Below are 25783 nucleotides of genomic sequence, written 5' to 3'. Positions count from 1 at the left end.
ATTGTATGTTTTGAGCTGGAGTAGCAGTGTGGGGAGGAGTCAGAGTGGTATGGAAATGGAGGGGGCAAAGAGGGACTGAATGGCACAAGTGGTGGTGGGGCTGGTTTGTTAGTCGCAGATGATCAGGGTGGAGGAAATGTGAATAGAAAGAGATGAACGAAGATAGAGGAGGAAGAGTGGTCAGGGTTGTGTGTGTTTTGGATATTGTACCTTATACCTTGCACCTTGCGAAGAGTCCACCAGGGATTATACTGGAAGTTGGACAATTTTATACTGGACAATTTTTTAAAACATTTATCAAGCCAGTTAACTTACAAACCTGTACGTCTTTGGAATGTGGGAAGAAACCGAAGATCTCGGAAAAAACCCACGTAGTTCATAGGGAGAACATACAAACTCCGTCCAGACAGCGCTCGTAGTCGAGATCGAACCCGTGTCTCCGGCGCTGCATTTTGCTGTAAGGTCGCAACTCAACCGCTGCTCCACCGTGACTATTCGTTTTTTTAAAAGTCACAGTGGTGCAGCGGTAGAGTTGCTGCCTTACAGAGCCAGAGACCCGGCTTTGATCCTGACGATGGGTGCTGTTTGTATGGAGTTGTACGTTCACCCTGTGATCATGTGAGTTTTCACCGGTTGTTCCAGTTTCCTATCATCACATTCCCAAGATGTACAGGTTAGTAGGTGATTTGTCTTATGTAAGTTGTCCAGAGTGTAGGATAGTGCTAATGGATGGGGTGATTCTCTGCTTCTTCACGGCCTACTTCTGTGTTGCATCTCTAAAGGTCTAAACAAAAAGGGAAAAAATGCTAGATTAAGTTTTGCACAGGTGAAGCAAAATACTGCCTGCACATTAGGAACATTTTCACAGAGGCCACTTAACCTGTAAACTTGCACATCTTTGGGATTAGAGAAGAAACCGGAACACTCCGCGTGAGCCTACGTGATCACAGGGAGAATGTGCAAATTCACCACAGGCAGCAACTGAGATCAGGATCAAACCTGATCTTTGAGGCTGTGAGGCAGCATCTCCACTAGCTCTACCAGCTAAGCCACTGTGCCGCTGTGTGTCGTTTGCTTATATGTAATTATTATTTAAGCTATTACTGATTAAGATATTAATAAATGCATAGTTTGAGGTATAGAGACTTGGAGACATGCAGCATGAAAACAGACCCATCTTCAGATAGTGTCAGCACAGTGGCACAGCTGCCTTACGGCACCAGAGACCCGGGTTCAGTTCTAACTACGGGGGTTCTCTGTATGGAGTTTGTACGTTCTCGCTATGACTGCGTGGGGTTTCTCCAGTTGCACCAATTTCCTCCCACACTCCATAAAAAGTACAGGTTTGTTGGTTAATTGGTTTCGGTAAAATAGTAAATTGTCCCTAGGACCTGTTTCTGTGGTGTATCTATAAAGGCTAATGTCTAAAGTCTCCCAAAGATGTGCCAGGCATCAAGACTTGTTTACATCAATTCCACGCTACTCCCATTTTTCAAAATTCTCCCCACATTCTTATCAGTTCCTACAGATTCCACTATTCATCTTCACATTGGTGGCTTTTCACAGCGGCCAATGAATCAACCAATGCACACACGCCTTTGGAGGAAACTGTAGTGCCCAGAGGAAACCCACATGGTCACAGGGAGAATGTGCAAACCCACACACAAACATCTCCGAGGCCAGGATTGAACTTGGCTCTCTGGCACAGTGAGGCAGAGGCTCTATTAGCTGCCCAGTTCTGCTTGGATCAGCGAAAAAAATGTATTTTTAGGCATCGCACAGCAGAACAAAAGACTGTAGTGGAGTAACCCACATCCTGGTCCACGGAAAAGTGAAGCATTAATCTAAAGGAAGCAGGCTAGCTCTTGGCTAACCAACAAATGGTGTTAACAAAGTACTAGGGGAAGTCTAAAGGACCTGTCCCACTGAGGCGACTCTTTAGGCGACTGCCAGGGACTAGTATTAATGGATTTCACCTATGACACCTGGCAATAACCTACGACAACACCTATGACAACCGAGGACAGCAAAAATTGTCGCCAAAAAATGTTCAACATGTTGAAAATTTTGAGGCAGTCGCCTGTAGTCGCTCAAAAAATCGCCTAAGTGGGACAGGCCCATAAAATGTGAGAGGGCTTCACTGAAATAGGCAGGCCCAGCAGGAAGAGTGAGGGGGAGCGGGGGCTAATTTACAATTTGTTTTAATGATCTCTTTTTTACATGCAAGATCTTGAAACAGAATCATCTGGTGAAGAATCAGCTGAACCTTTGCTACCAACAATCAAGGAACCTGCAAAAACAAGTATATATTCCAATTCTTTTATTATCATTAACAACTGGCAAAGCCACGTATGTGTATTTTGTGCCCAAGGGATCAAGTTAGCAAGCGCATTACAACATTGACTTAAAGACACAATAATGTTACGCAATATATGTTACTTTTCAACACTTGATGGAAGATCAAAATAGTGCATGTGTAGGAAGGAACTGCAGATGTTGGGTTAAACGGAGACACAAACAGCTGGAGTAACTCAGCGGGACAGGCAGCATCTCCGGAGAGAAGGAATGGGTGATGTTTCGGGGGTAGTCCCTTTTCAGACTGAGAGCCAGGGGAGCGGGAGACTAGAGATATGGAAGTGTAAGGTGTGAAAATGACAGATCAAAGCAGACGATGATTAGGAAATGCCGAATAGTTTGTTGTTGGCTGAGGGGAAGGTGACAACGAGGCATGCAATCAGTAAAATGAATCAGGAGGACAGTGAAACGAGTCGAGAACTTGGGTAGCGAGGGACGGAGAGAGAGGGAAAGCAAGGGTTACTTGAAGTTAGAAATTAATATTCATGTAAATGTGCAAAATCATAGTGCAAAGATGTCTAAATGTTCCTTTGCTGCTCAGCCCCATTCATATTTACCAGTCTTTCACATACCCATGTTTTTGTCTTGGCTTTTGACTGTTAAATAATAGTTACTCTTTTTTAAAACTGAAAATGTTAAATAATCCTGAAAAATGCCCCAGTTCTTTTTTGCTCATCGGGCCTGAAAACATAGTTTTGCTTCAACGTTTTTACGGGAAAGTTTACCTTGTAATACTCACTAACAAGGTGGCAAATCCTTTACTCAATCAGCACCTCTACTCCCATCATCTGCATGACCAATTCCTTTGATCTGCTCCATCTCCCCCCCAGCTCCTCCCCCCCCCCCCCCCCCCCCCCCCCACACACACACACACACACACACACACACACACACACACACACACACACCCTCCCCTCCACCAGCCAACAATGATCATTTATTTAAACATCAGACTGATCATCTTGCGGTCCTTTCTCTGAACAACCCCTTTCATATGGTGAAAACATTTGGCCTTCCAAACTCACTATTGTGCAATCTCTCTCATGAAGTCCCCCCAAGATTTAGTGCAAATTCCCAAGGGTTTACCTACAGTTCTTTGGGAACTTCTTCCAAGTCTGGAGTCAAATGGGGTCAGCTGCAGCAAATTTGTGAAGCAGAATACAAGCCTAATGCTTAGCTCTTGTGATAATTCTGTGTCACCGTAAGATTGATGGTGCCATATAATTTCTATCTTCGGTGTAAATTAGCCATATAATGACTTACTCTTTTGTATCAACAGAAGACGTTGAAACTTGCATAGAAACAGTGAAAGAATATTTGAAGGACATGACCCAACACTCTTACATTTGCCATGAGCATGATGAAATGCTTCTTGAAGACATTTATGTGGAGGCCTCGATGGTGGAAGGTGAAGCTGAAATTAAGTCTGAAAGAAACTCCACAAAGTGTTTGGACAAAGAATGCAGGATCTATGACATAGCGGAACGAGAGAGAAGAGCAGTCAACATGGACAATCTCTTTCACATCTCAGGGAAACAAAAGAACAAAACCAAAATAATTGCACTGTTGGGACGAGCGGGGATTGGTAAAAGTGTAATTGTCCAAAGGATCTGCCATGACTGGGTGAACGGCAGTTTTGGGCAGTTTGCATTTGTTTTCTGGTTTAAGTGCAGGACACTCAACTTTACTAAGCAGTACACATTGAAGGATTTACTCTTCCAACCCTTTCTTCCTTCGCTGAAGAACACGGACGACGTCTTTCAGTACCTGTGCCAAAGCCCACACAAGGTTTTGCTCATTTTTGACGACTTTGAAGATTTCCAAGATCACGACGGCCTCCTTCAACCAACAGCCTGCAGCTCGGCAGAGAAAGAGTGCAGTGTCAAGATGCTGATCGCAGGCCTTCTCCAGAGGAAGCTGCTGGAGGGATGCACGGTGCTCTTCACAGCGAGACCCAAAGAGACCTTTAACCAGTACCTGGGCAGAGTGGACAAGATAGTTGAAGCACAGGGTTTCAGCCCTGCTCACGTGCGGGAGTTCCTGCATAGGTACTTTGAAGACTTGCCTGTGGTTGAAGAAGTGGTCATGTGTCTTCAGGCACAACCATACATGCTCAGTCTTTGTCGGATGCCTTTATTGTGCAGATTTATCTGTTTTGTGCTCAAAGGCCAGTGCCGACAAGGAGATGCTCTGTTAGCGCTGCCGCCTACTCTCACTGATTTATTTCTGAACATTCTTCAGATCCTTCTATGCTCTGAAGTTCCAGGGACACCAGAGGTCACGGCCTCGTGTAAGCACAGCCTCCTGGAGCTCAGCAAGCGGGCCTTCAGCGGAGCCCAGCGCCATGAATGTGTGTGCACAGACTCCAGCAGGTCAGCGGAAATGGCAAACTTTGCTCTGCAGCATGGGCTTCTGAGACCTTTCTTAAAGAGCGGTGAGGTGGAGGAGCAGGAATGTGGCAAAACTTTCCCCCATTCATCCCTGCAGAACTTCCTGGGAGCATTGTATTTATTGTTTTCGAATGAGATCAAATGTAAAGGCCTGTCAAAACTTATTTTGCTGCAGAACAAGAAAAGAAAGTCACAGGCGGATTGGTTGGACATTGTCCGCAGGTTTCTAGTTGGACTGGCATCTCGGGAAGGGGACGCCTTTCTGACCGATCTCACTGGTTACTCAAAGGCAAATGTTAAAGGCAAGAAGCTCAAGTGCCTGTGGAAGTACTTGTCTGAGCTCGAAGTCGGCTCGCTCGGTGCCAGCAAATTGCTGGAGCTCTGTCACTGTGTGTACGAAGCACAGAGTGTGGCACTCACTGCACAAGTGGCTGCAAAACTCAGCGAGAAGGTGTCCTTCAGAGGTGCACGACTGACTCCACCGGACATTTTTGTGATGCTGTACGTGATGCAGAGGGCCCCGGGTAACTTTGCTGTTGACCTGAGGGATACGAGCATTGACCTGCAGGGGATCAAGCAGTTCATTGAGTTGAAGAACGTGACCTCCTTTAGGTATGTGTGTGAATTCCTGAGTTCAAATTGAATTTAGTTTTATTTAGACTTTGTGCTTCTCTGCTGAACTTTATTTCTCTTCGAGCTCATTCTCCTGACAATTTACCCGTGCCTTTTTGAAACCATCTTCAACCCTGTGCATTGTGATTTCATCCCTTCTGTAATTTTGTCTTCACCTTGTTCTAATTTTCACTGTTCCCAAGAGAGAAATTGAGTTTTAGGTAGATGATCTCTTGCAAGGTCATTGACCAATCTCTCCACAAATGTTGCTTGACCTGTCAAATATTTCTAGCATAGACAAAAATGCTGGAGAAACTCAGCAGGTGAGGCAGCACCTATGGAGCGAAGGAATAGGTGACGTTTCGGGTCGAGACCCTTCTTCAGACTGATGTGGAGGTTGGGTGGGGGGGGGGGGGGGGTAGAATAAAGGAAGAGGCGGAGACAGTAGGCTGTGGGAGAGCTGGGAAGGGGAGGGGAAGGAGGGAGAAAGCAAGGACTACCTGAAATTGGAAAAGTCAATGTTCATACCGCTGGGGTGTAAACTGCCCAAGCGAAATATGAGGTGCTGCCCCTCCAATTTGCAGTGGGACTCACTCTGGCCATGGAGGAGGCCCAGGACAGAAAGGTCGGATTCAGAATGGGAGGGGGAGTTGAAGTGCTGGGCTACCGGGAGATCAGGTTGGTTAGTGCGAACCGAGCAGAGGTGTTGGGCGAAGCGATCGCCAAGTCTACGCTTGGTCTCACCGATGTAGAGCAGCTGACATCTAGAGCAGCGGATGCAATAGATGAGGTTGGAGGAGATGCAGGTGAACCTCTTCCTCACCTGGAAAGATGGCTTGGGTCCTGAGATGGAGTCAAGGGGGGAGGTAAAGCGACAAGTGTAGCATTTCCTGCAGTTGCAAGGGAATGTACCAGGGGAGGGGGTGGTTTGGGTGGGAAGGGACGAGTTGACCAGGGAGTTAATTCCGCAGAGACCGCTCCCTCCATAACTCCCTGGTCAATTCGTGAGAATGGGTGATAAATGGGAGGCGTGCACACTGTGGGCCGAAGGGTCTGTTTCTATGCAGCATCTTGCAATCAATGTTGGAGAATTAGTTTTATTCTTAACTTGCTATTTCTAAACGGCTTTTCTTAACAGTGACCATTATACATTGGGCAATGTTACATATAGGCAGCCTCCTACCATCCTGCAATTGTTTGTTAAATAATACATTGATTTATTTGTTACTGAACGTTTTACTTTAGATTTTAGAGTTATAGTGTGGAAACAGGCCTTTGGACCCACTGAGTCCGCACCAACCAGTGATCACTCATATATCAACATAGATACATAGACAATAGGTGCAGGAATAGGTCATTCGGCCTTTCGAGCCAGCACCGCCATTCAATGTGGTCATGGCTGATCATCCACAATCAGTACCCCGTTCCTGCATTCTCCCCATACCCCATTGATTCCGCTAACCCTAAGAGCTCTACTAACTGTTTTGAATGCATCCAGCGAACCAGCCTCCACAGCCTTCTGAGGCAGAGAATTCCACAAATTCACTACTCTCTGCGTGAAAAGGTTTTTCCTCATCTTAGTTCTAAATGGCCTACCCTTTATTCTTAAACTGTGATCCCTGGTTCTGGACTCCCCCAACATTGGGAATATGTTTCCCGCATCTAGCATGTCCAATCCCTTAATAATCTTATATGTTTCTATAAGATCCCCTCTCATGCTTCTAAATTCCAGTGAATACAAGCCCAGTCGCTCCTTTCTTTCAACATGTGACAGTCCCGCCATACCGGGAATTAACCTCGTGAACCTACGCTGCACTCCCTCAATAGCAAGAATGTCCTTCCTCAAATTAGGGGACCAAAACTGCACACAATACTCCAGGTGTGGTCTCACCAGGGCCCTGTACAACTGCAGAAAGACTTCTTTGCTCCAATGCTCAACTCCTCTTGTTATGAAGGCCAACATGCCATTAGCTTTCTTCACTGCCTATTGTACCTGCATGCTTACTTTCAGTGACTGATGTACAAGGACACCCAGGTCTTGTTGTACTTCCCCTTTTCCTAACCTGCCACCATTCAGATAATAATCTGCCTTCCTGTTCTTGCCACCAAAGTGGATAACTTCACAGTTATCCACATTATACTGCATCTGCCATGCATTTGCCCACTCACCAAACCTGTCCAAGTCACCCTGCATCCTCATAGCATCCTCTTCACCATCAACATTATTCTACACACTAGGGACAATTTACAGAAGCCAATTAACCTACAAACCTGTACATCTTTGGAGTGGGGGAGGAAACCATAGAGTTCCTGTGTGTTTACTCTATAGGAAATTCATTTAACATCTTACTCAATTTTTAAACATAGCAGTCATATTTACTGAATGAACATTTAAAATTACATTTTGCTGATTACATACTTATTCTGACACAGACAAAGACCATTCAGCCCACAAAATCCATGCTGGCTCCTAGCAGAGCAATTCCAGTCCTCTCTTAGATAGACACAAAGTGATGGGGTAACTCAGCGGGTCAGGCAACATCTCTGGAGAAAAAGGATGGATGATGTTTCAGGACGAGACTCAGTCTGAAGAAGGGTCCTAACCCGAAACGTCACCCATCTTTTTTCTCCAGAAACGCTGCCTGACCCGTTGAGTTACTCCAGCACTTTGTGTCTATCTTTGGTATAAACCGGCATCTACCAGTTATCTCTCATCTTATTGCCCTCTAGCCCTACAACTTCTCACTTACCTGCCCTCCTTCTTGATTCTTTTATCATTTAGCTATACTAAGGTGTAATGTATAGATGGTATCAGAGGTCAGCTACCTGCAGAGAATATCATATACCCATTGAAACATAGAGGCAGAAGGCAGCCATTGAGTCTGTTGTTGTATCTTCCTCCCCTTTAAGGTGCAACTCAAAACATTGGCCAATGGCTGGTCTTGATGTGGCACAGCATCAATTTTAGTTTGATAGTCACCTTTTAGGATGTTTCATTACATGAAAGTTATTATATAAATGCAGGTTTTTATCTGCTGTTAGTGTTAGCTATGCCTCAGTTGCCAGTGCTGTTGCGTCTTAAGTTTGAAAATTGTGGAGTATAAGCCATGTACAGAGATTTGTGTGTGAGGTCATTATTTATTTCTTAATTCACGGGAAATATAATCTGCCAGTTACCACATTGCAGGTTGAAACACATCTGCATTATCTTCTACATGGCAACAGTGGCTATAGTTCAAAAAGTTTCGTTGGCTGTAAAATGCTTTGTTGTGACTCCTGAAAGGGACGCGAGAGACATATGGTTGATGTGTGGGAAGGAACTGCAGATGCTGGTTTAAACCGAAGATAGGCACAAAATGCTGGAATAACTTAGTGGGACAGGAAGCATCTCTGGAGAGAAGGAATGGGTGACATTTCGGGCCTGAAGAAGGGTCTCGACCCCCTAACGTCACCCTTTCCTCCTCTCCAGAGATGCTGCCTGTCCCGCTGAGTTACTCCAGCATTTTGTGCCTATCTTATTAAGTGGCGGTTTGTGTGTAATCACTAGTCTATTTGTTCTGTGGACAATTATAGCATTGGTTTGACGTAATGTTGGCTCGTGTCTTCATAGCATGTGAGAACCTGAGACAGATAGATCCGTTTATGTGGATTATACTTAAACGTTTGGCTCATGGTATATTTCATACTGAAGGATGTATAACAGCCAGGCACAAATTGATCAATTAGTGGCACAGTTGCACAATGGTAGAGTTGCTGCCTTACAGTGGCAGAGAATTGGATTTGATCTTGATTACGGGTGCTGTCTGTACAGAGTTTGCACATTCCCTCTGTGACTATGTGGGTTTGCCCCAGATACTCTGGTTTCCTCCAACATTCCAAAGACGTGCAGGTTTGTAGGTTAATTGGCTTCTGTAGGTTGTCCCTAGTGTGTAGGATAGAACTAATGCATGGGTGATCATTGGCCGCCATGGATTCGGTGGGCCATAGGGCCTGTTTCTACTCTGTATCTCTAAACTAAACTAAACAATAGCAGCTCAAATGTCACTGCACGGTGTAGAATTTTTTTTCCAGACTGTCTTGCAAAGGTAAGGATGGAGGAAATCGGAGCAGAATAAGGCCATCAGCCCTCTTGGACCTGCTCTGCCATTCAATAAGACCAAGGCTGACCTAATCAATGCTTCAATGCTATTTTACTGCCGAATCCCGATAATCCCTAATTTCCCTGTGGTCCGAAGCTTTACATGTTATTGACACAATGATTTATGAATCTTTCCTATCGTGTCCTGCTCTTTAACATTAACTGAATGGCTTACCCAGGATGAAAGCCAATGGTGAGTACACTGCAAAATGAAATCCTACTTTGCATTTATGTATTTCTGTTTAATATTTCCTGACTCTCTTTCATTTGTTGATTTTCCTCCGCAGAGTGTCAACTTGTGATGCAGTAAAGCTTTGGGAGCACTTGGAACAAACGGAACTACACGATCTGCTTCATCTGTCCCTTGTCAAGTTTTCTGTCAATCCTTTTGAAATCAAGAGTTTGAAAGACATAAACGACCTTGATTTGCTGGTGCAGATTCACAAAGAAAGTCGATTCCTTTCAAGGTGAGTTGATGCCTGAATTTCTCTCAGTAAGTATGAGTTTTAGCCATGCGAGCACTTCATAAGGTGGTATACCTGATTGCCATGATGTGATTTCCAATTAATTAATGGAATGGCAGAATTAATCTGAAGGGCTGAATGATCTACAATATATTCCCTTATTGTTTGGAAGGTTGTTCTATCCAGCTGTGCTGTGGGGTGGCACAGTGGCTCGGCTGGTAGAGCTTCTCCCTCCGAGCCATAGACCCAGGTTCGATCTTGACCTTGAGTGCTGTCTGTATGGAATTTGAATATTTTCCCTGTGACCGCGTGGCTTTCCTCCAGTTTTCTCCTACATCCAGGGAGCAGGGAGGTTCTACTGCAGTTGTACAGGGTCTTGGTGAGACCACACCTGGAGTATTGCATACAGTTTTGGTCTCCTAATCTGAGGAAAGACATTCTTGCCATAGAGGGAGTACAGAGAAGGTTCACCAGGGATGGCAGGACTTTCATATGAAGAAAGACTGGATAGACTCGGCTTGTACACGCTAGAATTTAGAAGATTGAGGGGGAATCTTATAGAAACTTAAGGGGTTGGACAGGCTAGATGCAGGAAGATTATTCCCGATGTTGGGGAAGTCCAAAACAAGGGGTCACAGTTTAAGGATAAGAGGGAAGTCTTTTAGGACCGAAATGAGAAAATCATTTTTTACACAGAGAGTGGTGAATCTGTGGAATTCTCTGCCACAGAAGGTAGTTGACGCCAGTTCATTGGCTATATTTAAGAGGGAGTTAGATGTGGCCCTTGTGGCTAAAGGGATCGGGGGTATAGAGAGGGCAGATATGGGATACTGAGTTGGATTATCAGCCATGATCATATTGATTGGCGGTGCAGGCTCGAAGGGCCGAATGGCCTACTCCTGCACCTATTTTCTATGTTCTATGTCTATGTCTATCCTGCAGATGTACGGGTTTATACGTCAATTGGCCTTGGTAAATTGCCTCTAGTGGTAGGGAATGGGTGCAAAGGTGAGATAACATGGAATTAGTGTGAACGGGTGATTGGTGGTCAGTGTGGACTCACTGGGCCAGAGAGCCTGTTTCCACACAGTGTCAATTAATTCAAACCATCCTTTATTATGTGTATTTGTTCAGTTTAGTTTGTCACGTGTACCGAGGTACAGTGAAAAACTTTTGTTGCGTGCTAACCAGTCAGCAGAAAGACAATACATGATTACATTCGATCAATTTACAGTGTATAGATGATACATGATAATGGAATAACATTTAGTGCGAGGTAAAGCTAGCAAAGTTCGATCAAGGATAGTCTAAGGGTCACCAAAACCAAATTTGGGACCTGTGATATCTGTTTTGAAACTTGAATATTTGTATTTGAGGTTTGTAGATATCTTCTATCAGGGACATTTTTTGTTAAAAGAGGGTGAATGTTGGATCAAACGGGCATCACTGAGGATTTTAAAAAAGGGCAAAAAAGACATTTCATCTTTTCGTTCTTACTTTTACTTGGAACAGCGCCCGGAACACATCAGGGAATGAACTCCAAGGATTACCTGCTGTGAGGAATCTACAGGAGCTAGTATTTGCGTAAGTGATGACTTGTAATGTCAAGCCCTGATTAATTTATGTATGAGTAGCTTCTCACTGGGATATTATAATCATTGTAGGTAAGACTCATGGAGGCTTAGTGACAGTATCAGAGGTCTCTATTGAGTCCCACATTACTGACAATGCCTGGAACTGTGGTTCATTTGCCATTCTTGAATGCTGAAATGAAGGTTTTGAAGAAAGAAAGCACAGCCACTCTGCAGATGTCCCTTGCTTCTCTTTAGCAATAATTATAAGTAACATAAATATGATGCTATTGAAGCCAGCATTATAACTCTGTTGGGTGAGTGCTACAGTTTGGATCTGCATTTATTTTAAGAGTCTGGAATTGGGCTAATTATATTGTTTGGGGCTTGAGTAGATTCGGCATAATATATTCCTGTCACTATTCCTTGCCTATTTATAAAGAAATGAATCTCAGAAATGTTTTTAACAGTTTTCTCAACTTGCTTGTCTATCATCAATGATTATTAATTATTAATTCCCTTTGCTTTACGTGGTACTGTTAAGCTAAATTAATCTCTTAACTATTGGATGCCTCAAAATGAAATACAATTTAATTTAATCACACAGCCTTGGCCCCGTGAATGGACCGCAGGGGTTTCGGAAACTCACAAAGATTCTACCATCACTGATATTTCTGAAATATTTAGAGTGAGTAAAATATGGAAATGTCTTGTTCAGTCACTACTTTATTTTGACAAATATTCTCATGTCTTTATATGATGTCATTTGTCAGTTTTACTTAATTTACTTAATGCAAATCCATTGACAAATCAATTCCATTTGCCAAATTTGTTTTATAAAAATTACAACACATGTCAGACTGAAAACATGACTTCATTAATCACCAGAGAGTTGTGTTGTGTTTAACAGAAATGTCCTTTATGAGTTCGGTTTAATACTTGACTGATAATGAAAATGCACTGTCACAGATGAGTAAATCAAATCATTACCTGATTACCAAATTGGGACAATTGATAGATTTCTTCATTTCACTGTGAAAAATATCTTGTATAAACGACACCTCTATGTTGTAGACTACATTAAATTGATTGAGTTTTTTGAGGAGGTAACAAAGGTAGGTGGTGGGTGTTGTTGTAATGGATTTTAGTAAGGCATTTGATAAAGTCCCCCATGGTAGGCTGATCCATAAGTTTATAAAGCATGGGACAAATAATTACTTAGTTGTATGAATTTGGAACTGGCTTATAGAAAACAGGTTGGATGGAAGAGCAATAGTGAGGCTGGAGGACAATGACTAGTGAAGTTCTGCAGAGATATGTACTGGGATGTCGCTGCTGTTTGTAATATATATACATATTACAAATATAGTATATACATATACATACATATATATAATTTGGACGTAAATGTATACTGCAGATGCTGGTTTAAATTGATGAAACACAAAAAGCTGGAGTAACTCAGCAAGTCAGACAGCATTTCTGAAGAAAAGGTAGAGGTGACGTTTCGGGTCGAGATGCTTCTTCAGACCCAAAAGTCTGTAAAAATTCTTCAATTAGTCTGAAGAAGGGTCTAGACCCAAAACGTCACCTATCCCTTTTCTCCAGAGATACTGTCTGAGCCGCTGAGTTACTCCAGCTTTTTGTGTCTATGGACGTAAATGTACACGGGCTGGTTAGTAAGTTTGCAAATGTCACTAGGATTCCTGGGGTCGCAGACCATGAAAACGGCTGTCAAAGTATACAGCAGTGTATAAATCTGCTGCAGAAATGGGCGGAGAAATGGCAGATGGAGTTTATTCTGAGCAAGTATGAGGTTGAATGTAAGGGGACATTATACAAATAATGGCATGAGCCTTAACAGTATTGATGTGCAGAGGGATCTTGGGGTCCAAGTCTACAACTCCATAAGAGTGAAAGTGGTAACACAAGGTATATAGAACGGTAAAGAAAGCATATGGTATGCTTATTTTCATAGGTCAGGGCATTGTGTGTAAGAGTCAAGGAAGTCATGATGCAGCTTTATAGGATTTTTGTCAGACCATATTTGGAGTATTGTGTGCAGTTCTGGTCACTCCATTACAGGAAGAATGTGGAGGCTTTGGATAGGTTGCAGAGGAAGTTTACCAGAATGATGCCTGGATCAGGGGGTATTAGCTACAGGGAGAGGTTGGACAGACTTGGATTGTTTTCTCTGGAACAGCAGGGATGGTGGGAAGACCTGATAGAAGTATATAAAATTATGAGAGACATAGATAGGGTAGAATGTCAGAATCTTTTTCCCAGGATGGAAAAATCAAATACTCGAGGACATAGTTTTAATGTGAGAGGCCAAAGTTTAAAGGAGATGTGCTGACAAGTTGTTTACATGGAGGGTGGTGAATACCTCAAACACACTGGCGGAAGTAGTGTTTGAAGTAGATACATTAGTGGCATGTAAAAGACTTTGGCTCGGCAGATGGATATGCAGGGAATGGAGTTTGCGTACATAAGTAATGAACTTGGCATGACGTTCAGCACTGACATTGTGGGATGAGATGTCTGTTCTTGTTCTATTCATGTGTGCAGTGCGGATTGTGAAAACAATGTTTAGATGTTCATTTGTTTGGAGAATTATATGCTCGAATACAGTTGCCTACCACATAAAGCATATTTATACATTGAATACATTATATTTTATAAAGATACGTTGCCTTTGTTCATGTCCACAGATATAAAGTGTATTCTGGTTTAATGTTAGCAGTCTTTCTAACATAGTAATTCTGCACAGATGTTTGGATCAACAATATTCTTATAACTTATTTTAAATTATTTCAAGTAATAACAAGTGGAAGGAAACAAACTGCCGAAGTGCAGGGCAAATTTTGCACTAGTGTACAACAGACCATTCCAGTTGAACAGCTTTTAAAAAATATGCTAAATTTCCTTTAATTACTGAAAAGGTCCATTTTCATTTGAAATTGTCTGCTACCTTTTTACAGTCTTGAAGGACCAAGTTCACAGAAAGTTCAAATGAGTGAAAATAAAATAGGGGATGAAGGAGCGGAGAGATTGGCAGAGGTGCTGTCTAACTTAACCTCACTAGAAAAATTGATGTGAGTAACAAATTTAATCTGAACATATATCTATCTATCTAATATGGGCGTGTGGTGCATTTTTTATATCCATATGCTTTAGGTATATTTATTTGTAGATGAATGTATCTGTAGGTGAAGCTGTGAGAATCACTTTATTGGTCCCATGTAAAAAACCATGACCCAACTCATATTATGTTGCACATTCCCACCCCAAACTGACTCCACTGATAGCACTGATCTCCTTAATGGTTTAATGATCAGTCCAAGTGCCTGCTATGCGTTTACTCTCATTTGCTGCTTCTTACCAGAGTGTGAGGAGGGGGTGGTGGGCGGGAGTTTATTGCTTGATTACCTAAAATTAGAGAATTCAATGCCATTGGGTTGTAAGTTACCCAAGCAGGATATGAGGTGCTGTTCGTCCAGTTCGCGTGGGCCTCCCCCATCGCTTCACTCGGGCAATGGGGGAGGCCCACGACAGTGAGGTCAGTATGGGAAGAGGAGCTAAAATGGAATGGAATGGAATGCTATTTATTGTCGTTCAAACCTAGGTTTGAACGAAATTTCATTTCTACAGTTTTTTACATTACATAAAAACCCAAGACCCAGACTGAACACAGTTTACATAAACATCCATCACAGTGAATCTCCAACATCTCCTCACTGTGATGGAAGGCAAAATTGTTAGCAACCAGGAATCCAGTAGGCCTTGGTGGACCTAGTGTTAGTGTTCGCCAAAACGGTGGCTGAGTCTACACTTGGGCCATATACACATCACATTCTGTGTTTAAAAAAAAGTTGACCCTGAGGTCCCTTTAATGTCCTTCTCCTCGCACATTAAACCTATAAATTGCCATCCTATCCAGCTTCAAACATTTCAATAACTCAAACATTTCAGAACTGGTGACATCCATCTTTTTTTTGCATTTGGGATGGTACTAAGAACTTCAAGTGCAGGTAGATAAGAGTGGTTTATATTGACATCATGTTCGGCATGGACAAGGCCTGTTTCTGAGTTGTACTATTCTACGTTCTATTATAGACCTTTCTGTCATGGTACCTGGCATCGTAGTTAAATGTATCACGTGTTGTTATGAGTCAGAAAGGTCAGAGGACACATGTTGCCGGGATTTAAAAGAAAGGCAGAACAAAACAAAGTGTTTATGTTCAGTGTCCTTGAAGTGTGTGAATTATATTTGGATCAAGGCAAATTAACAACTAATGCAATTCCTTATATTATTTCTCACACATCTTCTTCCATCCTTGATCTTCCTGTTTTCTCTGCACCTGTCTGTCTTTTCATCTTTTTTGTTATTTTTAGTGTGTTTTAAAAGTATGTGTTTTCTGGTTTGTTTTGTGTGGGGGGTGGGGGAGGGGGTCATGGAAACTTTTTTTCAATTTCTTACCTTGCCAGAGATGCGATTGTTTTCCGGATCGTATCTCCGGTCGCTCTGCGGCCTAATATCATGGAGCTGGCGGGCCTTGCTCCAGACTGACTTTGAGCCCCACCGCGGGGCCGTGGACTTACCATCGGAGCCTGCGATCCCTTACCTGGGATCGACACTCCAACCGCGGCCTGCGAATTTCAACATCAAGGAGCTCACAGTCTCCGGTAGAGACTGATGTCGGGAAGCTCCAAGCCGCAGGAGTTTCAACCAGCCCCGACCCGGGGTTCGATCGCCTGGTGCAGGGAGCTGAGATCCCTCCGATGCGAGAGCTTGATCGCCCCGACGCGAAGGGACCGACCGCTGGCTGCGGGAGCTAAGATCGCCCCAACAATGGAAGGCTCGAGGCCTCGACCGCGGGGGAACAAAGAAGTGGAGAGATTGAACTTTTTTCTCGCCTTCCATCACAGTGAGAAATGTGGAGGAGTCGCTGTGGTGGATGTTTATATTAAAAAGTACTTTGTCTTGTTGCGTTTTATTGGTATAAAAATATACCATACAGTATGGCAAATCAAATTCCTCGTATGTTGCAAAACATACTTGGCTAATAAAGTAATAAAGTATGATTATGGTTTTTTTCCACCCACCCCATATCCCCCCCCCCCCCCCCCCCATTTTCTCACTTATTTTGCCCCTCTCCCCTGTTCCCCTCCCTCCCTCCCTCCCTTCAGGTGATGAAACAGTGGGAGGCTTGCAGTTGTCAGAGACTTCCCAGTGAATGGTCAGCCAGAGTTGACAGTCTGAATTATAGCAAATAAACTGAACGCTTGACCATTTCCATTAACTGTGACAGAATAATATATCTTGTATGTGTTCAGCTGGTATCAAGTTTCTGTAGGATGCAACAGCACTGAAATGGTTCTCATGGGCAACTTTTTATATAGAAGGTTCAACATCAGAGATTTTGTCATTTAATATACCTGAGATATTAATGGTAATATGTGCACAAATTAATTTAAAGTAACAGATTTGTGTATATGTTATAGATTATCACGCAACCAGATAGCTGACCGAGGTGCACAGGTGCTGGCAAAATCTCTTCCCGACCTGAAATTCTTAAAGACTCTCAGGCAAGTTTTTTTTTTAAACCCTTGTGCGGGCATAGATTTAGAAATATTATTTGTTTATCTTATGAAAACTCCAGTATCACAAAAGTGATCTAATTAGAGGCATATTCCTGTGGACGTGTCCTGCCTTTCGATGAATTCATGGCTGACTATAACCAAACTCAATATATCTGTCTTTCCATGTTTCCCTTGTCCCTTTAGTCAGCAAAAATTAATCACCCTCTGATGGGCAATAAATTCTGGCCTTGACCAATAAATATCCAGTCGACAACAGGATAGATTAAAGTGAACCCGTACCTTTTGCTGCTCTGTAATCTTTCTTAAGAACACGACTAGAAATTGCTGCGTTTAACCTTTCTCCATGGTAACTCCAGCACTTAGCATCACTCTGCATTAAACAAGCAACATGCAGTACTTTCAAAAGAAAATTTATGGGGGACGATTATAAGCTTTATATTGATCGTATTGACATTAAGTGTGTTGGATACTATAAAGTGTGCTGACAGTCTGAATTTCAAAAATGAAACTATATTATAAATCTTAACTGAGTGTAAGCCATTGCAATTGTAGGTGCTATATTTTAGTGAGTGGATGTTTTTTGTACAAATTGATTGAGCTTCAGTTAAAGATCTTGATTTAAATATGAGACTTAACTGATTTTGGTCACCTATCCTTAATTTATCTAAATGCATACAACCACTAAGATTATCAATGCACATCTTGTATTATCTAACTTTATTTTATTTCACAGTTTATATGACAACGTCATTGGTGACAAAGGCGCAGAAAAGTTAGCAGAAATACTCCCAGTAATGAAATCATTGAAAGTTCTGGAGTAAGTAGCACAAATATTAAGATGAAAGTAATTATATAAAATTATGTTAAGGGTTAAATTAATGATGTGCATATTCCTTCCCTTCAAATCATTTTCTCTCTCATGCTGGGGTCATTACAGTCACATTGGCTATGTTATGGGGGGGGGGGGGGGCAACATGCATAGATTTCTGAGGGTAAAGCATATCCGTGCATGACAGCTGTCACACTGGTCTCTGCTGCTGTAAAGTTGTGAGGTCAATATCAATAGGCAAAAAAAGCGTCCAGAATTTCTTTCAGGATTTGACTGCAAAATATAGAAGCACCCTAATCAGGAAAAGCATCTACTGGTTTACCAGTTCTATAATAGCTAAAGCAGAAGTACTTAAAAGAACTGCCTGAAGCTGCCAAAGAAGTGGTAGGAAAACTGCTTGTTATTTCATCTGTGGAGGCGGGATAGAAAACTGGTCCACACTGCAGCTATGCTCAGCCAGCATATGAAGTCAGTTTCCACATCCCCTGCCCCCGTTCCCACAATATCCTTATGGTCAGTGAGATAGTTGACCCAAATTTGATTCCAATGTCAGAGTTCGTGACTAGCTCCTATCATCAGGCCTGAAGTTTGGAGCCTGCCACCTATTTTGGATTTGAAAGCAAGCTTACATTAATTTCTCTTATTACACCTTGTTAAAAAAATTGAAATGTGAAACATTGAAACTATTTCAGTAATGTAATGATGGATTATGTGTTTGAATTACCCCGAATCTGCTACTGGAGAGATTATACCAGGAGTTTTGTTTTCTCTCCTCAGTGTCAAATTCAACAAAATTACGGATGTTGGAGCTCAGAGGCTGACACAGAGTTTAAAACATTGCCCCCATATTGAGAAAATATGGTAAGTTAGTACAAACTTCACAAATGATTAAAATCCACTAGGTAATCATAACCTGTCATTGTAGTACCTTGCCTTTCTTTGTAAGTGCACATTAAATACTATGGCATGTCTGTGTAGCATTGTGAACTAGTAGGAATGGTTACTTTAGTTAATGTCACCATGCTGGGTGTACAGACATGTGCACACACACTAACTTGCATCCATACATGCATGTACATTAATACCCTTTCTCACATATGCATGCGTATTACTTTCAGATGTTTCCAGATTTGAGCACAGGCATAACTACACGCGTGCAACTTTATACATGCCACCATACATAACTCCTCCTTGTATGTACCTACCCATTGTCTCATAGATATCTACTCATTAGCATCAGAATCTGATTTGATCATTTTCTCTTTTCTAGCACAGAAATATTAAAGCCAATTGTTGTGTTCCATCTTCAGCAATTTACAGCAGTGAGCTAGTAGAAACAAAAAAGGAACTGCTCATGCTACTTTACACAAAAGGACATATTAAAGTGCTGGAGTAACTCAGCACATCTGAAGAAGAGTCCTAATCTGAAATGTCGCCTTTCATTGTTTTTCAGAGATGTTGCCTGACCCGCTGAATTACTCTAGCACTTTGTGTTCTTTGTTATTAACTTTAATGAACTATTTGTACATGAGGAACTAATCCCAAGTGTAACAGAGACATACTCATGATGATGTTTACCGTGATGTTCCACATTCACAATGAATGTTGTAGCCAAATGTACCAAGATCAATTCAGAAATGTTAATCTGGAACTGTGTTTTTTTGTGGGATTTAATGCTTCATTGAACACTGCCTTTAACCCTCTTGGTAATCAGGGAGTTTGTGTTTTGTGTGTTACAACTATCTGCTTTCACTGACAGGATATGGAGTCCTACAATCACACACTGGATGTCAGAACACATTCAACAGATCGATGTCAGAATTAATTTACAATAGGCAAACCTTTCTCAAGTAAGCATGTCAATTTTTTCTATCCTTTTGTAACATGTAATAATTTAATTTTAGTACTTTGCTGCGACTTGAAAAAAAATTTCCCCTCAGTAACATTCTTCTTACCTAACGCATAAGGCATATTTGAAAAGTAAGATATAGAGATATTAGCTCAGCCATTGATAATTAATGTCGCCATCTTCAACTCATGTAAACTGCTGTTGGAATTTTTTTACAATGGATAGGAATTTCTGAGTCATGAAGGTCTTGATAACTATTGACAGCCCCTGCTTACGAACCGACCAGCCGGTCCTGACCATAGACTCAATGGACACACGGAGAATCCTGTCTAAGGTCAACCCGTGGAAAGCAGTCGGACCCAACAACATCCCAGGACGTGTGCTCAAGGAATGTGCTGAGGAGTTAGCAGATGTGCTAACAGACATCTTTAACATCTCCCTTAGTCAAGCCATTGTCCCCACATGCCTCAAAACTTCCACGATAATCCCCATAGCGAAGAAACCAGTGGTTGCCTGCCTAAATGACTACCGCCCTGTCGCCCTGACCCCAATAATAATGAAGTGTTTTGAACGCCTGGTGAAACCCCACATTACTGCCAGCCTCCCCTCATCGTTAGACCCCCTCCAGTTTGTCTATCGCCCCAACCGTTTTACAGAGGATGCCATCTCTACCACGCTGCACACAGTACTCACGCATCTGGAAAACAAAAACACATACGCCAGAATCCTGTACATTGACTTCAGCTCAGCGTTTAACACCATCATCCCACAGAGACTTGTGGAGAAACTAACCCTGCTGGGCCTCAACACCACCCTGTGTCACTGGATCTTGGACTTTCTGACAGAGAGACCGCAGTCAGTCCATGTTGGCAAGAACTCTTCAGGCTCGATCACGCTGAGCACCGGCTCCCCTCAAGGCTGTGTGCTCAGCCCGCTGTTGTTCACATTGCTCACACATGACTGTGCTGCCAGATTCAGGGACAATAAGATCATAAAATTCGCGGATGACACAACAGTGGTGGGACTCATCAGCGGAGATGACGAATCAATGTACAGGGAGGAAGTAAAACAACTAGTGGACTGGTGCGGCAAAAATAATCTAGAATTAAATGTCGACAAAACGAAGGAGATGGTTGTCGACTTCAGGAGGGCGCAGCCAAAGCATACACCCCTCAACATCAGTGGCACTACAGTGGAGAGAGTGGAGAGCATAAAGTTCCTCGGTGTGCAATTTACAGACAGCCTCACCTGGTCCAGGAACACCACTGGGACCGTCAAACGGGCCCATCAGCGACTGCACTTCCTGAGGAAACTAAAACAGGCCTCACTACCCACCAACATCCTCAGGACTTTCTACAGGGGTACGGTGGAGTCTGTACTCACGTACTGCATAAATACATGGTACTCCACCTGCAACTGCTCGGACAGGAAGGCTCTGCAGAGGGCAGTGAGGGGAGCAGAGAGGATCATTGGCGTCTCCCTACCCTCGGTACAAGAACTGTTCCAGAGCCGCTGTCTGAAAAAAGCTCAGAGAATTGCTAAGGACAAACTGCATCCCCTCCACATGCACCTGGATCTCCTGCCGTTAGGCAAGAGATATCGAAGCATCAAAGCCCGGACTACAAGACTGCTAAACAGCTTCCTACCACAGGCTGTGAGGCTGCTAAACAGTCACTCTTTACTCACAGTCACTTGATTCTGCGGCTGGCACGGACACTTTAATAACTGGCACTGGCCACTTTAATAACTGGCACTGGCCACTCAAATCAGCTGCCCCGGACATTTTATGATTGGTTTATTGTATTTTAACGTTGTGTTTTACCTGCTTTTAACTATTTATACTGTTCCATCAGGGACTGGATTGTTTTTAGTATTATGTGTGAAATGTTTTAAATCTCATGTGCGATGCTCCGCTATTCCCTGGGAAACGTCTTTTCATTTTGCACTGTACAACTGTTGCTTGCAAGATGACAATAAAGGTTGATTGATTGATATCAGTGCTGTCCCATTAATTGGTTGATTGTGTAATGCAGAACTGGTCTTTATTGTATCAGATGAGCCTAAAGATGAAAGTTGCAACCAGTTGGGCTTAAACTTAGGTGGACAAAAATGGTGGAGAAACTCTGCGGGTGAGGCAGCATCCATGGAGTGAAGGAAATAGGCAACAACTATTAAATGGGAGATGGGCTTAAACTTAACTATTCTCCCACACCTATGTTCTGCAAAAATAAAATAGTACACAAAAATAGTGTTTATAAATGCTCCATGTAAAGTAAGTCTAACTTGGAAAAATATTGATTCAGTTTAGTTTAGAGATACAGGATGGAAACGGGTCCTTTGCCCCCCTCTCCAAGTCCAAGCCAACCATCACACTAGTTCTAAGTCATTGGATGGTATCATTTACTCCCTATACACTAAGGACAATTTACAGAGGCTAAAGGGCCATTCCCACCAGCATGCGATAGCATGCGTCTAGCGCGGCCAAACATGGTCGCTTGAGGCGGAGGGCCTCGCGGGGCCGGTCCCAATTCGAACCACGGAGGCGTGTGGGGCTGGTCCCGACATCAAACTCACCAATCAGCTGGGCAGGAGGCGGGCCGACTGAATTTGGACGTCGCACGGCATCGGGCGGTAACGTCATCACACAACGGCACGCCGGGCAATGACGTCATCACACAACGGCACGCCGGGCAATGACGTCATCGATGCCATCGATGTTGGGACCAGCCCCGCACAACTCCATACGCCTCCGTCGATCGAAGTGGGACCGGCCCCGCGAGCCCGTACGCCTCAAGCGACCACGTTTGGTCGCGCTAGACGCATGCTGGTGGGGCAGGCCCTTAATTAACCTACAAACTCGCACATCTTGGGGATGTGAGAGGAAACTGGAGCATCTGGAGGAAATCCACGCGGTCATAAGGAGAAAGTACAAACTCCACACAGATGGCACCCGAGGTCAGGATCAAACCTGGGTCTGAGGGTTTATGTGGACTATATGAATTCCACAGAATTCAATGTTACTTGAGGTTGTTTCAATGATATTCTACTTAAATACATGTTATTACATTCTATCATTGCAAGGGCATTGCAAATGTTATTATTATGATTATTTTGCTCTGTAAATGCTGTTTAATAGCATTCCTTTTCAATTAAAAATATAGATGATTATTGCTAAGCATCTGTATTTTCTCCTGCAACAGTAGCCTCCATATAGTTTTATTTTTGGTAGATTTTATGCTGCAGAAGGTCAACATTGTGCATGAGGGTGTTTTACACTTTTCCCACCAAACCTTGCCGACATCCAAAACGTACTAATTCCTTCCCACGCACCCAACATCTCACCATTACACACATCATCCTATCGCCTTGCCTTTGTTTTCTGTAATGACCACTCCCTCTGTCACTCATCTCCCATCCCCATTTCTGCTTTATTGCCCCCTCTTTCTCCTCCCCCGTCCCCTCCACGACACCCCTCTCTCCAGCTTTACATTTCACTCCTCTCCTTCCCTTATCTGACATCATTTTGTCTCATTTTCTCCTCTAATCTTTGTCAGTTACTCCACCGATCCTTCATTCAAATTCCCTAACCTGCATTCACCTATTGTGAATTAACCTGCCCCACCTGTTTTCCAGCTTTCTCCCCATCTCCTCCCATCAATCAGAAGACGAGTCCTGATCTGAAGCATTGCCTATCCATTCCCTCCCCAGATGCTGCCTGATCCGCTGAGTGCCTCCACTTTGTGTTTTGCTCAGGAATTCCGCCCTTGCCCTTGTATCTAAAACTCTAGGTAATATAAAGTAACACTTTTTGCCAGAAAAGTCCTTTACATCCTCATTTCAGAACTATTTTTCCAGCTCATAAATGTGAGGTTTCTTTGTCCACAGCAAACATCCTCATCAACCTTTTGAATGTGATTAATATTGCTTGCCATTATACCCATACAAAGCAGATTTGTGCAGTCGGTCTGAGCCCCCCAAAAAAGGGTTAAGAATACTGGCACTATCTTAACATGGAGCCTTTACAACTGGCAGATTTGGAGTCTTACCTTAAAAGTAGAAAAGAGTGTGTCAATTAACTGTCATTATATCCATTATTTCTCAGTGAGTACATTTTTTTCTAGAAATAAAACATAGTAAATTAATGTTTTCTTTTGTTTTCACTTTTATTACAGTATTACAGAAGAATCACAAATTGGCAGTGAGAGTTTGCGGAGAAAACATTAACGCTTCACACTTCTTCATGCTCTAAAATGCCTTTGTTATCATTATAATGAAACATCATATAGTCCATTTGCTTTTGTCACTATGAAACAGCAAGAACATGAATGAAGATTACTCCTTGTACTTAAAATGAGAAAATCAGGAGAAACTTCTTTGGACAAAGAGTATTTTGAATGCAGAACTTATTACAACGTGTGAATGATTTAATTCAACAGCATTAATGCACTTAGCAAGGAGATGAATGATTGCATGAGAATGATAACGGAACTGCCGATCAGGTGGGTTTAATTCAGATGGGCAGAGGCATGTATGGAGTATAAACACCAGTATAACCAGCTAGGAGAAATGTTCTGTTTCTATGCTGTACATATAGTTTGACAACTATTCACTTTTTCCTTGGGTAATTTCCTTTGTGTCAGGTTGGACTTTATGGAGAGGAGCACAGTAGGATTGAAGCAGTGATTCAAATGTCTTACTGCTCTTTTGATCCTATCATTAGCAAGAATAACACAAGGAATTGTGTTGATATTATTCTTTGCAGGCAGCTAAACCTGCCATAAGTGGGGAAAAAAATGAACATTAATTAAGCTTTGCACAAAATGAAAAATTGCACTTTGTTACTTTGTTGCTGCTTAACCGGATGTATTAAAAGAACATTAATGTACAATTTAGTGTTAAAGTATGAATAAAGTTGGCACTGAGCTGCTTAGCCTCATATACAATACTACTGCTGGGAGAAATGTATGTGAAGTTTAAAAATTATAGCAGAATTGTGAATATGTTCTCAATTTAGTTTGTTAACGTATGTCAACATAGGAAATAACTGAGCTATTTCTTCCTCTGTTGCTTATTATTTCCAGCCATGAGGTGACTTCTTATGCTATTGTTGTACCAAATCAAAGATTGCAAAGTTAGCCTGATAGTGAAAGTCCATCGCCAATTTAGGGAAGCAACCGCTATTACATATCTAACCCATAATAGAAACTTGGAAATGATACTTTGCCATTGATCTGATGAAGGAGATGCCTAAGCAGCTTTTTGGATCAGAATGTACAAGGCAGGATCAGTAAGTTTGCAGATGACACTAAAGTGGGTGGTGTTGTAGATAGCAAAGTTGGTTATCAAAGGTCACTGCAGGATCTTGATCAGTTGAGCAAGTGGGCAGAATAATGGTTAATGGAAATTAAAGCAGATGAATGCAAGGTGTCGCATTTTGGGAAGTTTGACCAGGTCAGATCCATCGCAGTGAATGGCAGTGCTCTGGGGAGTGTTGTAGAGCAGAGGGATCTAGGAGTGCAGGTACATAGTTCCTTGAAAGAGGTGTCACAGGTAGATAAGGTGTTCAAGAAGGCTTTTGATGCACTGTAGGGGTAATGATTATATGTGTTGGGATGTTATGTTACAGCTACACAAGGCACTGGTGTGGCCACAGTTGGAGTATTGTGTTCAGTTTTGGTCACCCTATAGTGCAGAGATGTACGAAGATGTTAGGGTACACAAAATTGCTGGAGGAACTCAGCGGGTGCAGCAGCATCTATGGAGCGAAGGAAATAGGTACGAAGATGTTGTCGGGTCTTGAGTGCCTGAGCTAAAGGGGGAGATTGGCCAGACTAGAACTGTATTCCTTGGAGCGTTAAAGGATGAGAGGCGATCTTATCAAGGTGTACAATATTTTGAGGGTAATAGATAGGGTAGATGCACAGAGCCTTTTCCCCAGAGTAGGGGAATCAAGAACCAGAGGACATAGGTT

General features: G+C 42.6%; 1 protein-coding gene across 3 annotated transcripts in view; it reads left to right on the top strand.

Annotated features, from left to right (window-relative positions):
- ciita (class II major histocompatibility complex transactivator) overlaps positions 1-25767 on the top strand; it is a 97078-nt gene extending 71311 nt beyond the window's left edge. For all 3 annotated transcript variants that reach the window (XM_033040417.1, XM_033040418.1, XM_033040419.1), the window contains 12 exons: positions 2228-2302; positions 3635-5357; positions 9783-9962; positions 11472-11543; positions 12138-12218; positions 14512-14625; positions 17036-17119; positions 17868-17951; positions 18741-18824; positions 19723-19813; positions 23985-25509; positions 25588-25767. In XM_033040417.1, the coding sequence (XP_032896308.1) occupies positions 2228-2302; positions 3635-5357; positions 9783-9962; positions 11472-11543; positions 12138-12218; positions 14512-14625; positions 17036-17119; positions 17868-17951; positions 18741-18824; positions 19723-19798 (2573 nt within the window). In that variant the 3' untranslated portion in view covers positions 19799-19813; positions 23985-25509; positions 25588-25767. The remainder of the gene's footprint in view (positions 1-2227; positions 2303-3634; positions 5358-9782; positions 9963-11471; positions 11544-12137; positions 12219-14511; positions 14626-17035; positions 17120-17867; positions 17952-18740; positions 18825-19722; positions 19814-23984; positions 25510-25587) is intronic.
- The last annotated feature ends 16 nt before the right edge of the window (positions 25768-25783 follow it).

This window comes from Amblyraja radiata, chromosome 22 (assembly GCF_010909765.2).
Source record: "Amblyraja radiata isolate CabotCenter1 chromosome 22, sAmbRad1.1.pri, whole genome shotgun sequence".
NCBI classification, from domain to species: domain Eukaryota; kingdom Metazoa; phylum Chordata; class Chondrichthyes; order Rajiformes; family Rajidae; genus Amblyraja; species Amblyraja radiata.
This window is presented reverse-complemented; position numbering and strand designations above follow the sequence as displayed.